This window comes from Bactrocera oleae, chromosome 4 (assembly GCF_042242935.1).
Source record: "Bactrocera oleae isolate idBacOlea1 chromosome 4, idBacOlea1, whole genome shotgun sequence".
Classification (NCBI taxonomy): Eukaryota; Metazoa; Arthropoda; class Insecta; order Diptera; family Tephritidae; genus Bactrocera; species Bactrocera oleae.
In genome coordinates this window covers 3,350,477-3,362,981 of record NC_091538.1, presented here as the reverse complement: position 1 = coordinate 3,362,981, position 12,505 = coordinate 3,350,477, and the positions used below count along the sequence as shown (strand labels likewise).

Here is a 12,505-nt window from a genome sequence, read left to right as displayed (position 1 = left end):
CAAATGTTATTACGGATATATCTATATATATTCGTGATCTGGAGAATCTTCTCTACCCATACCCATTTTATTACCAAAATTTTGAGACGTTATTCTAAAGCCGAACCATTTTTACTACTGAAATATTCTTTACACAAGCTGATTTCACATTTTTTTTTTTTACCTACATGGCAACTACATTCCTTTTTACATTATGCAATCAAATTGTAATTCGTAACAAAATTTTTGCATTTGAAATTTGTTTACAAACATTTTTATATTACTTTCAAATTTGTGTTCGTTTTCTAAAAAAAAGCTTTTGAAGAATAGTAAAAATTTGCGCGTAAAAAAGTATGGTTTTTTATCCCGAATATCATTATGACGACGATTGTGGTGTAGCGAAGTTTTTTATGCGCCTCTCCGGTTGGGCTTTCAATGCATTTGCGCTGACAGAGCTACCAGAGGGTTATGTTGAGAATGGTGACTTTGGACCGCGTGTCGCAAAGCATGATTGGTTTGAGTTGCTGGCGAAGTTTCCATTGCTGATCGCATTATTAGTCATTGCGGGGTTCACGACGCTTATTTGGTGAGAAAATTTGTGATTTTCATAAAAAAATACTTCATTATTGAAAAGTTTGTATAAAGCTTCAATACAAGTACATAGGCAACTAACTGACTGTGAATCGCTCCGAAAATTTCTAATGATTATTACTAATTTATTGAATGGTTCCTTGCACCTTGTATTAAGCAATAATGAACATTTTACAGCGTTTCGAAAATTTTCGACAATTTCCAAAAATATAAATTTGTTTCTTTTTATAATACTAATATTAACACTTAGCCGATATCAATTATTATTATTTAACAAATATTTTCCAGGCTCTTTTGGCTATGCTGTACTGTCAGAGGTCTACAAAAATCTAAAAAGAAGAGCCATCGTTGCTGTCTGTGCTTTACCACGCTCATGTTGTTGCTATTATTGTTGCCACTTGCGTACATATTTTGTATTCAAATTTATAGAATGCCATAATGTACTATTTATCTTACAGAATTGGTTTGTATTTGACTTTTCGCACGAATTATTTGCTACGCAGAACCAAAGACGATTCGAAAAAATTAATGGATACAGCTAGATCATCAGCATTGGACGATGAGCATGCAAATTTTTTGACTCAAACTGAATATGAAGCTAGTCCCACACAACTTTCTATAGAAACCAATATAACGATAAGTAAAGGTAAGTTTTTAGTCAACCTAGATAAAATATTTTATTTCAATTTTGTGCTTAAATTTTTATTTCTTCTCCAGAATTCGCTAATTGGCAGCAAATAATAGCCCAAAATGAGCAGAAGGACTTTGAACAACTCAAATATTTATATAGTAATCGAGATTTTTATTCAACTTCTCTCAAGTTATTAAAAGACTTCGCTTATGAGTTGGTAATACTCGGCTTGGAAATGGATGATTGTAAGTAAAAGTTATAAATAATGCATTGCCTACATAACCAGCGTAATGAGATCGCGCTTAAGCAATCTATGCATGCATACTTTTAGGAGATATCACTTTTTCACTCACAAAGCAATAAATTCCTGTAATTCTCACCAAATTTATAATATATTTTTCGCCAGTTATTTAATTCGTTTTGTTAAATTTTACAGTACTGCGCATAGTTTTGCGAGAAGCCTTCGTATTTCTACAAGCAAACGTCAATAATGCGTCCTTAATAGAAAGCACAATGCTGAAAACAGAGCGTATAAATGTGCGGCATGTAAGTGGTTAGATTTTCAGTGAAAAATCAATACAGTTTGAGCTAAAATCACGCTAAATTGTTCTTGAAAAATAGTTAAATGCAGTCTACTCGCAGTACTTGCACGCATATGAATATTTGGAGTACTTATTGAAGTCATATGAGAATATCTCACATCTACAAAAATCGATAGCTGACAGTACAGCGACCGCAGCTGTGAGTGAAAACAGTTTATTCGCGAGTAAGTCAAAGTCAAAGTACTAAAATAATTTATTACATATATTTCTTATTACTTTGCTAGCGCCCAGTTTACGGCAACTTCCAAAGAAATACATGTACGATAGATCATCGACGGAAAATCCAAAAATCCTTAGTCCTATTCTGTATGTAGCGATGACTATGTTTTTTGCAACAGCTGCCGTGAGTATATAGCAATAAAATATTCTAAATTTGCTGCTAAGTTTTCACTCACCACAGCTTGCTTACATTTTACTTATGGCACTCGGATTCGGCATTTGCCGTTACTACGCGCGAGCCATTTGCATGCTTAAAATGTGTGTATACTACAACATATGAATATTGTCTGTCATGATTACTATATAACTGTAATTTTATCTTTCAGCTTTCTTTTTCTCAATATATTGACCATACCTATACTAGCCTTTTTAACAGTCCTACATTTTCTGCCCACCATGGTGTTGCATACAGGAATTTGTCATCAGAGTGGTTTTCGGTATGGATGATCTTACTTTTAAATAATTATTTCAATATTAATTAATGCTTTACCTTCACTTCTTTTCGGCAATTCAAATCGGAAGATCTTATCGCACCGCTGAGTCTCGGCGCTGTGATCCAATTGATAATATCGATGCCAATGAAGCTTTCGACTTTGAAAACAACGAGCTGTCTGCCGCTGAGCAAATGCGTGATAATATTTTAACGAAAGTCGAGCGCATGCTACCAAGGTCAAATACTTTTCAAAACAATTACACGAATAACCAAAATTATGTAGAGGATTTGCCGCAAGAGAAGTGGTACGAAAACGACGTACAAGGTCTCATAATTAAGGAAAACTATTCGAGCTACGAAAGTTACATCAAAGAGCATACAACTGACACAGATATATTCTCATGCAAACTGAATTCTATATCAAATGCCCTCAAGATAGATTTGTATGACAAAGTATTTATACCTATCGCTACAGAATTTTACGAAGTGCTTAGCAAGTTCAAGAAGCATGCACAGAAGAATGGTTATGAGAGTTTTATAAAAATTTTAGAAAGTGCTCAAAATGAGTTGGTTGTTTTCGAAAAATTTTATGCGCTGTCGAAAGACAATTTTTTGGCTACATTGCGTGAAAAGTTGGATAAAAATTTGAGAAAAAACAGCAATACTTTACATCGGTCCGCACCCTGCTACTCCAGTCAACGTAGTGCAACGAATCAGTCGTCAAAATGCGGTTGTCTGGAAGATTTACTGGTATTAGATGTTTGCCAATACAGTTATTAGCTTGAAATAATAAGCTTTGCAACCTTTCCAGATGATCTACGCTATCGGCAGTGCCTTGTTAGTATTCACACTATTTTTTGCGATGTTACTTAGCCTTTTGCTATACAAACTCTATAAACGCGGACCACCCATTTTTGGTTGCCCTCAACCACCGAAACCAGACGGGTGTTTACATGCTCCAGTAGCAGCTGCAGAAACTCTTGCGCAATCTACAATGGATGGCAAAGATTGTGCTCTACATATAAATAGCGAAATCATATCGCAACGTCCCCAAACGGGTGCAAACTGTGCTGGAGCGCAGCACGGTATACCGCTCATTAATACCGTAAACTTTATACCGCCAGTGATGGGTGCTTTTGGCTGTCAACAGAATCCATCGACGATATATCCAACAAACTGTCAACAGAGCTCGGCGCAGATGAGTGCAGGAAGTTGTCAACGAAATTCACCACAGATGTGTGCAACAACCTGTCAACAGAACTCAACACAGATGTGCGGTAGCAATCGAAAAGATGGCGTTATTTTGCCCTTGCCTTGTCGCAGCAGAACACAAACGAGCTGCGTCGGTGCAGAAGCGCAATTAGTAGGTGGTGGCAGAACAAATGACAAAACAGTAACCGTAATGGTTTTCCAAGGACCCAAGGATCGTCAACCGTTAGTCACATATCCACCGCCGCGCAAATTGGAAAAGAAATAATTATGAAATTTTGTAATTTGTTATTTAGAACACCCATATTATTTGTTATCGTCGTAGCTGTCATTTAGATATTTCTTTCGTAATAAAAAGTCAAATATGTACTTCAAATATTTTCTACTATGAACTATCATTTTCTTAAAAATTGGCGTGTATTTTGAAAATTATATTGTTTTTTTTTTTTTTGAAAGAAACTTTACACAAACCCTATTATCTAAACCTTTTTTTTTTTGTTTTAAAGATCTAATTGCAAAAACATTTTACTAACGAAGTTTCAAAATTGTGTGTAAATAGCCAGTTGCCTATAATGAAATTATCTGAATTCAAAACATTGCCAGTTGTCCCCTATACAAGCGTGGACATCTGTGGACTGCCCATCTCGATACGGGCCATCATACAGGCTTTTGCGACCAAAGAATCTTTAAGCCTGCCAAGAAGTCTCACACAAGGCATGTATTCAAGCAGTGCTGAAGTTCTGAACTTTACATTCTAATCTAATCTATTTATAGAATACATGAACTGCACAGGCTTGGGCTACAAGCTGCTTAACAACGATTGGCGTGATTATATTGCACAGTTTCCTTGGTTGATTGGAGTTCTCATTTATGTAGCGCTACTGCCAATTTTATGCCTGATCTGGTGCATCTTTCAATTTCGGCCAAAGAGAGCGCGACGCTTTGAGAGAGCTCCCGTACCTTCATGGCGCTATATACTCTCGACATTGCTCTTTTTACTGAAAATTCTTTACAGGTGACTGTGCTTTATATGCACAAGTATACCTTAACAAATAGGACTTGTTTCCCTATTTTGTGTTTAGCTTTTTTATATGGTTTACTTATACCTCTTATCAAAATCATCCGACGAGAAGTTATCGCGAACCAGAGAATAATGTTAATATGGTGAAAATACTCTACGATCAGACTTTAGATGTCATCGATCATATATCGACGGAAAATATCGAAGTCGTACAAGACTTTATGAAAAAGTTGGCTGACGGTAAGTATTTAGATCAAAAGCTATAAAATTACAGTATTAAGTTTTATACATTTATTGCAGAAATGTTAACCAGCCTCAATTCCTCAGCGCCGGAAATAGTAAAGAACCCCGCTGGTAGTAATCTCATGGACATCTACTCAGACAGCCTAGTTATACAGCCAATCATAGAGGACATACGCAAGGATATGCAGACCTTACTGGCAGACATTATGCAGTTAACAGACCGTAAGATCGATTAATAGGGCTATGATACTTTTCAAGTACTAGAAATTTTTGCAGTTACGAGATTTTTCTATCGGAATACCACGACATTTTTGCTTATGAGCAATATATCGGACGCAACTTATATGAATCTTGTTTACAATGAGCTCAACGGAAATGAATACAAAATTGATGCGGTAAATACAATACAAATACAAAGTTTCATCATAAGTACTCTCAAATGTCTATAACAGAGAGAAAACTTATAATATAGTTTTACCACTCATCACAACAAAAACTTTAGCTCATTTGATTTCTCTCTTCTCAGCTACTCAATATCGAGCGCGTATTATCCAACATAAAAGACATTGTTGCCATGTCAATAGAGTTGCCAAGTTTGTCGCAAGCTTTTGCGAAAAGCTTAAAGGACTTACACAATTATTACGAATCGGTGTTCACAAATATGTGGGCGGAAAAAGGTGAATTAATGATTTAATGAAAACGTGAATCAAGTTGCATATTTTTCGAACGTATTACAGTAACTGAAATGAATGCCAATTATTTGGAAATTATCAAGGCAGTAAAGAAACTTCGAACAGAAGTACCACGAGATGTTATGATACATTTACCAAATGATATCTATTCATATCAATTATTTTTTCTAATCATCGCTATAATGGTGAGTATAGCAGACATGGTGAAAGCTTTCCAAAATCAGACTTCTTCAGTATCTATATAATAATAATAACCATAATATAATAATTTCACAGATATCTGTCCTATGCTGGATGCAACTATGTTATGCCGTGTATCATGCGGTCTTCATGCGCTTCAAGAAGAAAAAATATATTCTTGTGAGGTGAGTGAGATTGTTCAGTTTAAGTGCCGAGCAATACTATACCAACATACCGATCAATTAATATTCTTGAAAAAATCAAAGACTTTAAAATCGAACACATATTTTCCACCAACACAAGTTAACATAATGTGCTTGCTTAATCATTTCATTGCAGTATCGTTGTTTTCATCTGTATTACGTCCATAGTGCTCTGTCTAATAGCAAGTCTAAGCTTCTTTCTGGGTACATCGTTTTTCAATTTCAGGCAAGATACGTAAGTAGCTGTCTGCTTGAGCAAAAAAAGAAAGTACTTACATATATAAATTTCTCTAAAAAGTACCACACTGGATAACCCCTGCGGCTTGAGCTCCAAATCATATTGCGATGCTCAAAATAGAATTCTCAGTTTATTCGCTGAGAGCGCTTTTGGCCCAGATGCAGAGATATACAATGCTATGCAACTTCAAAATCAGCGTGTTTTCGAGGCACTTCGTACAACCTTACCTAGCGTCGCGGGGATTTCGAATATTCTGCAAATGTTGCAGTATGCGGATAGCAGTGGAACCGTCTTCAACTCGGGCCACATGTTTAATGTTGTGAAACAAGAGATGAATTTGGAAAATTGGTATACGGCCTGTGAACAGCTGAGCACGCACATATACACTGTGGCCGAGGCGACCAGGGGCAATAACTTTGCGTATTACGAGCGAATGCTGGCGTGCAACTTGAATTTAATGAAAACGCACGTCTTCGAAACGTTAATTGCGAAGAATATAGTTAATAATGTAAACGTACTATCAAAGAAAGCGGAACGCCTTGCCGCACAACTGCCGGCGGTAAATTTGAGTACTCTCCTGCGGAAATGTCTCAACGAGATGCGTATATTGCATGATTACTTCGAGTTGGAGTTTAAGGAATTGCTCAATAATGAAATGAAGCAGCTTCTAATGGATTATGATTTGGAAATGATGTTATATACGAGTCATGTCGGCTTTATGCCGACTTGTAGAGATTTCAAATTGTCAAGTGTGGGTATACCGCGACAGCTGTACGAATGCATTGAGAGTTGTTTGGTAAAGTATGGTTTGAACTAAATTTGGCAAGTTATAAACTGTAAACATTTTACAGCACGGTTTCTGGATTGGCGCTTTCAGCATACTCATACTACTCTTTCCGATACTGATCATCTGCATGCTGCTCGCATACCTTTACGACAGATATCCCTATTCGACACAAAGTGGCGCAAGTAGTAGGTAAGTTGGACTTAAAACTTGAAAATAATATTAATATAATTTCTACCCATGCTATATAGATCAACACCACCCGATGACAGTACATCGCATACCAGCAGCACAACGGCAGCCAGTGACGCTGGCCCGGTCAATGAACCCGTAAACGAACCGAGTCCACCGCAAAGCAATTGGCGAGATAAATTTGGCTCGCGGCTCAGAAGAGCACATGTCACCTTTAAGACGCCATCAACGTCTAGCGATACGAATAAGGTGTCAAGTGCACAGCGTTCCAGTACAGCGAAAATTAGAGATTTAATTTATTCGATTTTTAGTTCGGCGCCGAGCGTAACACCAACAGCAGAGGTCAAAGTAAGCAGTAGTACTACAACGTCCGAGGAATCCAGCGAGGCTGAGCTTGCTTAACGAAAAAGATTACTCCAACAGTAAATTGGTGGCTGTCTAGTTTAAGACCCAGATATGTACTTATATATGTTCTAAAATAAATAACGCGAAATTGCTTATGTTTCGCAAATATAGTAACAGTCATAAAACTTTAATCGGTCCGAAGACTCCAAACCAAACATTTTTGCTTCCTTTTTTTTAAGCTTAAGAAGTCACTGATGCAGCAAAAGACAATATTATACTGTGGACAAGACCTAAGAAATTTACTTTCTCTCCAACACTGTTTTTTTTATATCAAATCAGTCATTTATACTGTCAAAATATTCTTTCAAATATGAAAAAAATTTATTAGTTTTGTAAAAAAAATATTTTATAGATTTAAGAGCTAAATTTCGCGTTGAAAGTTATTTTTATAGAAAAACTTAAAAAATATCGTGTTAAATTGAAGAAACTATAAAAAATATAAAATCTGTTTTTGAAAGTAATGCGCACTGAGCGCCTTAAATAATTAATGAATATAACCAGCGACGTCTTTCAATGTCCACTGCCCGAAATCGTGGGTAAAGTTGTCAATGCGTCAGCGTCTTTTTACTCCATGCGTATACCGCAGGAGTTAATGGAAGGTTTGTTAAAATAGTTACTAGATATGTATGTGTGTATACCATACAATGCTTAACGCTACTAACACAACCATTATTTGCCGCAGGATATTTTGACTGTCATGGATTCGCGCGTTTACTCCTACATTCGGATTGGCAAAATGAACTCCGAGAGTTTCCCGCTTTAATCGGTTTTCTTTGCACCTCCATAATTATGACTGTATTAGGGTGTGTCAAGTAACAAAAATAATCTTTCATTCCTCACTTATGCAAGCTAATTACTTTTAGCCTAACCTGGTTTATTTACGAGTGCGTGCATCAGAAAACTTATCGTGCCGAAAATTCATTTGAGCGTTACTTGCGTTTAACGCTCTCTATTACACTCTTCTTTCTAGTTTTGCCATACATGTACGTGCTATTTTCCTTTACCTACAGTTTCAAACTAAATAACAACTTATATTTCGATTGCACAGCTTTTTTCTGTGGCTTGCATTTGAGTCTTATACCTCCACAGAAACTCTACATAACGGCACTGCAGATGCCAATGTTGAAAATTTGCGCCTTAGCGGATTTTTCGAAAAATATATTCCACCTCTCCAAGTTGAGCCATTGTCCGTGCAACACTTGGATCACATAAGAAGTGAAGTGAAGAATTTTTCAAAAAGTAAGTATTATTTTCCGAATGCTATATATAAAATTATTTTCATTATTCTTAATTTCTGCCATCTGTAGATTTAGCTACACAAATGGAGACCGTTGCTCCGAAGGTCATACAAAAGGGTGAACGCAGTATTTTGGGAAAACTTTCCATTAAAAGTTTAGATCTAATACCGCTCATACAAAAAATGCAGGCGGAGCTCCATAATCTTATAGCGGACGTCATGCAACTAAGTGATCGTAAGTGAAGACCTTTAGAAACTAGTTTATTCGTACTTGAAACCGCAATCTGTCTACCACTGCTATCTTTTATGAAGTTAGCAGATCATTAAAGTATCTATTCGATTCAAATACAAACTCAGACAAATATAGGTGTAAATCATTATTCTATAATTATTATTATTTTTTTTTCTTTACTGGTGGACTCCAAATATTTCTTCAAAGAGAGATAAATTAGTATTAGTATTAGAACGTATCTAATACTCAGCACAGCATTTTCATCTAGCTGCGAACTCAGATCTGTTATTGTACTTTAGCATAAAATTACCCATTGCTGCCACTTTCTTTAGCGAATCGATCTGATTTATCCTAAGTAATTTTACAATTGCTTTCCTCTCTTTTCCTTAGATTCCCGTTTCTTCTATCGTAACACCACAACGTTATTGGATATGAAGTACGTAAATTTCAATGATTATTCTACGCTGCTGTTCAACGAATTTAAGGCCAATGAACAACAGATTGTGCTGGTAATGAAAAAATTTTGCTTCCGAAGTATATTATTATAATTCTTCAAACCCTCGGAAACGCAGTTATTAGAAGAATTTTTGTGTCGGCAAACACTTGAAAGGTTTTATATTATCGGCCAAAGAGCGAGCATTGCTCGAGTAAATATTTCTCAAAGTTTTCCGTTAATTAGTAAATCTCTACCCAACCACATTTAGTCCAAAAAAGCTTATATAATATAAACTTAAGCTGCAGTGACTCAAACTATTGAAAACTAACATAACCTCATTTCAAGTTAGTTCGATCAATTACAGTAATTCCTACCACCCGTTACTCAACTTGGTCAAACTTAACCAAATTTTAACGTATAAGTAACGGATAGTTTTAGGTTAGCAAATTGATCAGTTTTTCTAAAATTCGATTATTTATGTTCCAATGTCACTAATTCTTTCATTTCTATCCCAGCTCCTGAACATCGATAACACTTTAATAACAATCTTGGAAGTAGTCCTTTTCGCTTCAACGCTGAACGCTATGCGTGAAAACTTAACGACCAATATGTACAATGAGTTTGACATACTCGGAAAAGACCTGAATGCAACCGTGACAAAGAAAAGTAAGTAGCTACCTTATATCTCCGCTCTCACTTAAATTTCCTTTTAATACTTAGCGCTGGAATATACCTCACTCGATGAGAAAAAGTTCACACAACTTGCACGTCTTCATCGCGATACGATCATAAACGCAGACTTCTTTTTGTCACCCAACCTAAGTCACCTTGAAGCGGTCTATTGCATAGCAGCTCTATTGATGCTAGCTTTGCTCTGCGTATACCTTGGAGTTTTTGTCATTGGCACGAGGAATCGCACCATCACCAGATATTTGTTGATGAGGTAGGTGAATATGGCACGCCGAACACAACCGAAGTTCGATTGTTTGGCTACACTTTTAGCTCTCAGATTTTTATTAAAGCATACTCTTTTCGAATACTTTACAGCATCATTATCACCATTTCGGTTAGCTTGATATTCCTCTGCTTGTTTGCAATCTGGCACTTTTTGCATGGCGTTGTCTATTATAATTATCACAGAGAAATGTTAGTGCTGTAAATATTTACTTACCCTATTGCTAATTCATTCAAATATAAATCTTTCTTATATTTCAGCATTGAAAATGAAGATTTCTGCAATGTAACCAAGTTTCATTACTGTAGCTTGCATAATCAAGTGCGTTCTACAGGACCCGCCAAGCACAATCTAAGACTCTCACTCGCGAGCTATTCGATAAACAATTTTTGTGGCAGCATACTCGACTACAACAACAAGCCAGAAGCACAACTGTGGACGCAAGAGCTCAACCAGAAGTTGCCTTTCTTCGAAAAGGTCTTCCGATCTGGCGCCATGTTTGAAGTTGTGAGGCAGGAGTTGAACTTGGAAAACTGGTATGAATTATACAATACGTTGCACACCTATAACATAGCTGAGCCAAGTTCTGAGCACAGAAATAGCCAACAGGAACTGCTCGCTTGTAACTTAAATACGGTTAGAGATTACATTTTCGAACAACTCTTCAAACGCAACATTGCTGCAAGCATATTCAAGCTCACGCAGCAGTCTGGCAATCTACGCACCCATTTACCGGGCAACAATCTAACGCGACTGATTAAGCGTGTGTTGCGTGAGGCGCAAGAGTTGTCTGATTTCTGTCAAACGTTGGAGCAACTACTGCAGGAAAAGTTCGAAAATATTAGTGAGTTGCTAGCGCGTGAGCTTATGAGCCGAACTGAACCGCTGTTTGAGCAGTTTCCACGCTGTGAAGATCTGCGCTTCGCCAGTTTGGGCATAACACGTGAAATGTACGAGTGCATCGAGTGCTCCTTGGTGAGATTCTCAAATGTCACATACAATATTTTATTAGTTAAACTCTCTTACAGCATGGTTTTCACATCGGCGCATTTGGCATACTCAGCATTCTCTTCATCGTACTACTTGTCTGCATTTGCTTGGTCATTCTCTATGAGAAGCAGGCAGCGATCGGTGTCGTTCGTAGCTCCAGTTTGGTCAGGTTGGTTTATGCAAGAATAATATGCATAAATTTAAGATCTAACGAAATTATTGTCTATAGAATGCGTTTACGTGAATATGGCGAGCCCGACAATTCGCCCGGCTCATGGTCAAATCAAGCAGACTCTACGGGTACTAGTGACAGAAAGATCTTTGTAAAACGCCCTACACGCGTTAGGTTCATAGAACCACCTAAACTAAAGCGTCGACGTCGGCGCTGATATTTTGCGACGGTGGAGGTAAGAAAGTGTGGCTAAAAAGGAGTTCAGCAGAGATTGGTACTATAAAGAACGAAAAGTGCTTTATCATTCATAAAAAATCAACTTTTATTAAATGTATTTTGTAAAACTGTTTTGTAATTCGATTTTGGAATAAGATGTATTGAATTTAAATATAGCGGAGAATGTAATGTAACCGGCATAACACTACAAATTTAGCACAAAAATTGGTTGTTAATAGCCTACGGTTATGCCTTAGTAACAGATCAGCTTATCTAGCAGATCTTGAGAGTGCGTGTATTCTAGCATAGACTGTTTTTAAATTGACTGACTGATATATGGACTTCTTTAAATAAATTCTGAGTTAAGGACTTTTCGAAAGTCACGAGATGGAGTTATTTTCCTTGTCATGACTTGTCTAAACAAGCCTTCAAATAAACAAATGCGTTAAAGAAAATCTCCTATTCTCTTACTTACTTAATAACTTTGTTAGTAAATATATTTATAGTGATAGTCCCGAAAATCCCGGTAAAATTTTACATGACCAACGCTACTCTCTTCAGCTCTCACTAACTTTTTCTGCTATACTAAAGATAATAACTGGGGGTGGGAAGAATATCACGTTAGGCAACTATTGTGACCTAAAA

The 12,505-nt window shown here is 36.7% G+C and overlaps 3 protein-coding genes across 7 annotated transcripts; all 3 read left to right on the top strand.

Annotated features, from left to right (window-relative positions):
* The first annotated feature begins 275 nt into the window (after positions 1-275).
* On the top strand, positions 276-4,040 carry LOC106626232 (uncharacterized). 2 transcript variants are annotated; one of them, XM_036374584.2, is made up of 11 exons: positions 276-565; positions 859-972; positions 1,029-1,216; positions 1,288-1,446; positions 1,638-1,747; positions 1,844-1,967; positions 2,028-2,146; positions 2,204-2,280; positions 2,349-2,459; positions 2,545-3,205; positions 3,267-4,040. In XM_036374584.2, exons 1-11 carry the CDS (start codon positions 333-335, stop codon positions 3,930-3,932), a joined length of 2,562 nt encoding a protein of 853 aa, XP_036230477.2. In that variant the 5' UTR covers positions 276-332; the 3' UTR covers positions 3,933-4,040. The 2 variants fall into 2 exon arrangements, with proteins under 2 accessions (XP_036230477.2, XP_036230476.2); XM_036374583.2 differs by having other exon boundaries at positions 277-565; positions 1,823-1,967.
* Positions 4,041-4,096: 56 nt separating this feature from the next.
* On the top strand, positions 4,097-7,732 carry LOC106618585 (uncharacterized). Of its 2 annotated transcripts, XM_014236383.3 has the most exons (12): positions 4,097-4,378; positions 4,439-4,679; positions 4,747-4,925; positions 4,986-5,150; positions 5,205-5,323; positions 5,455-5,605; positions 5,666-5,805; positions 5,897-5,985; positions 6,140-6,238; positions 6,302-7,037; positions 7,093-7,217; positions 7,277-7,732. In XM_014236383.3, exons 1-12 carry the CDS (start codon positions 4,237-4,239, stop codon positions 7,617-7,619), a joined length of 2,529 nt encoding a protein of 842 aa, XP_014091858.2. In that variant the 5' UTR covers positions 4,097-4,236; the 3' UTR covers positions 7,620-7,732. The 2 variants fall into 2 exon arrangements, with proteins under 2 accessions (XP_014091858.2, XP_069964755.1); XM_070108654.1 differs by lacking the exon at positions 4,097-4,378 and having other exon boundaries at positions 4,443-4,679; positions 7,093-7,213; positions 7,277-7,458.
* A 230-nt stretch (positions 7,733-7,962) lies between these two features.
* Positions 7,963-12,032, top strand: LOC106618582 (uncharacterized). 3 transcript variants are annotated; one of them, XM_014236379.3, is made up of 12 exons: positions 7,963-8,221; positions 8,305-8,425; positions 8,486-8,605; positions 8,671-8,861; positions 8,930-9,094; positions 9,482-9,600; positions 10,043-10,193; positions 10,248-10,470; positions 10,575-10,673; positions 10,743-11,457; positions 11,511-11,641; positions 11,702-12,032. In XM_014236379.3, exons 1-12 carry the CDS (start codon positions 8,110-8,112, stop codon positions 11,859-11,861), a joined length of 2,307 nt encoding a protein of 768 aa, XP_014091854.3. In that variant the 5' UTR covers positions 7,963-8,109; the 3' UTR covers positions 11,862-12,032. The 3 variants fall into 3 exon arrangements, with proteins under 3 accessions (XP_014091854.3, XP_036230474.2, XP_036230475.2); XM_036374582.2 differs by having other exon boundaries at positions 8,130-8,246; XM_036374581.2 differs by lacking the exon at positions 10,575-10,673.
* The last annotated feature ends 473 nt before the right edge of the window (positions 12,033-12,505 follow it).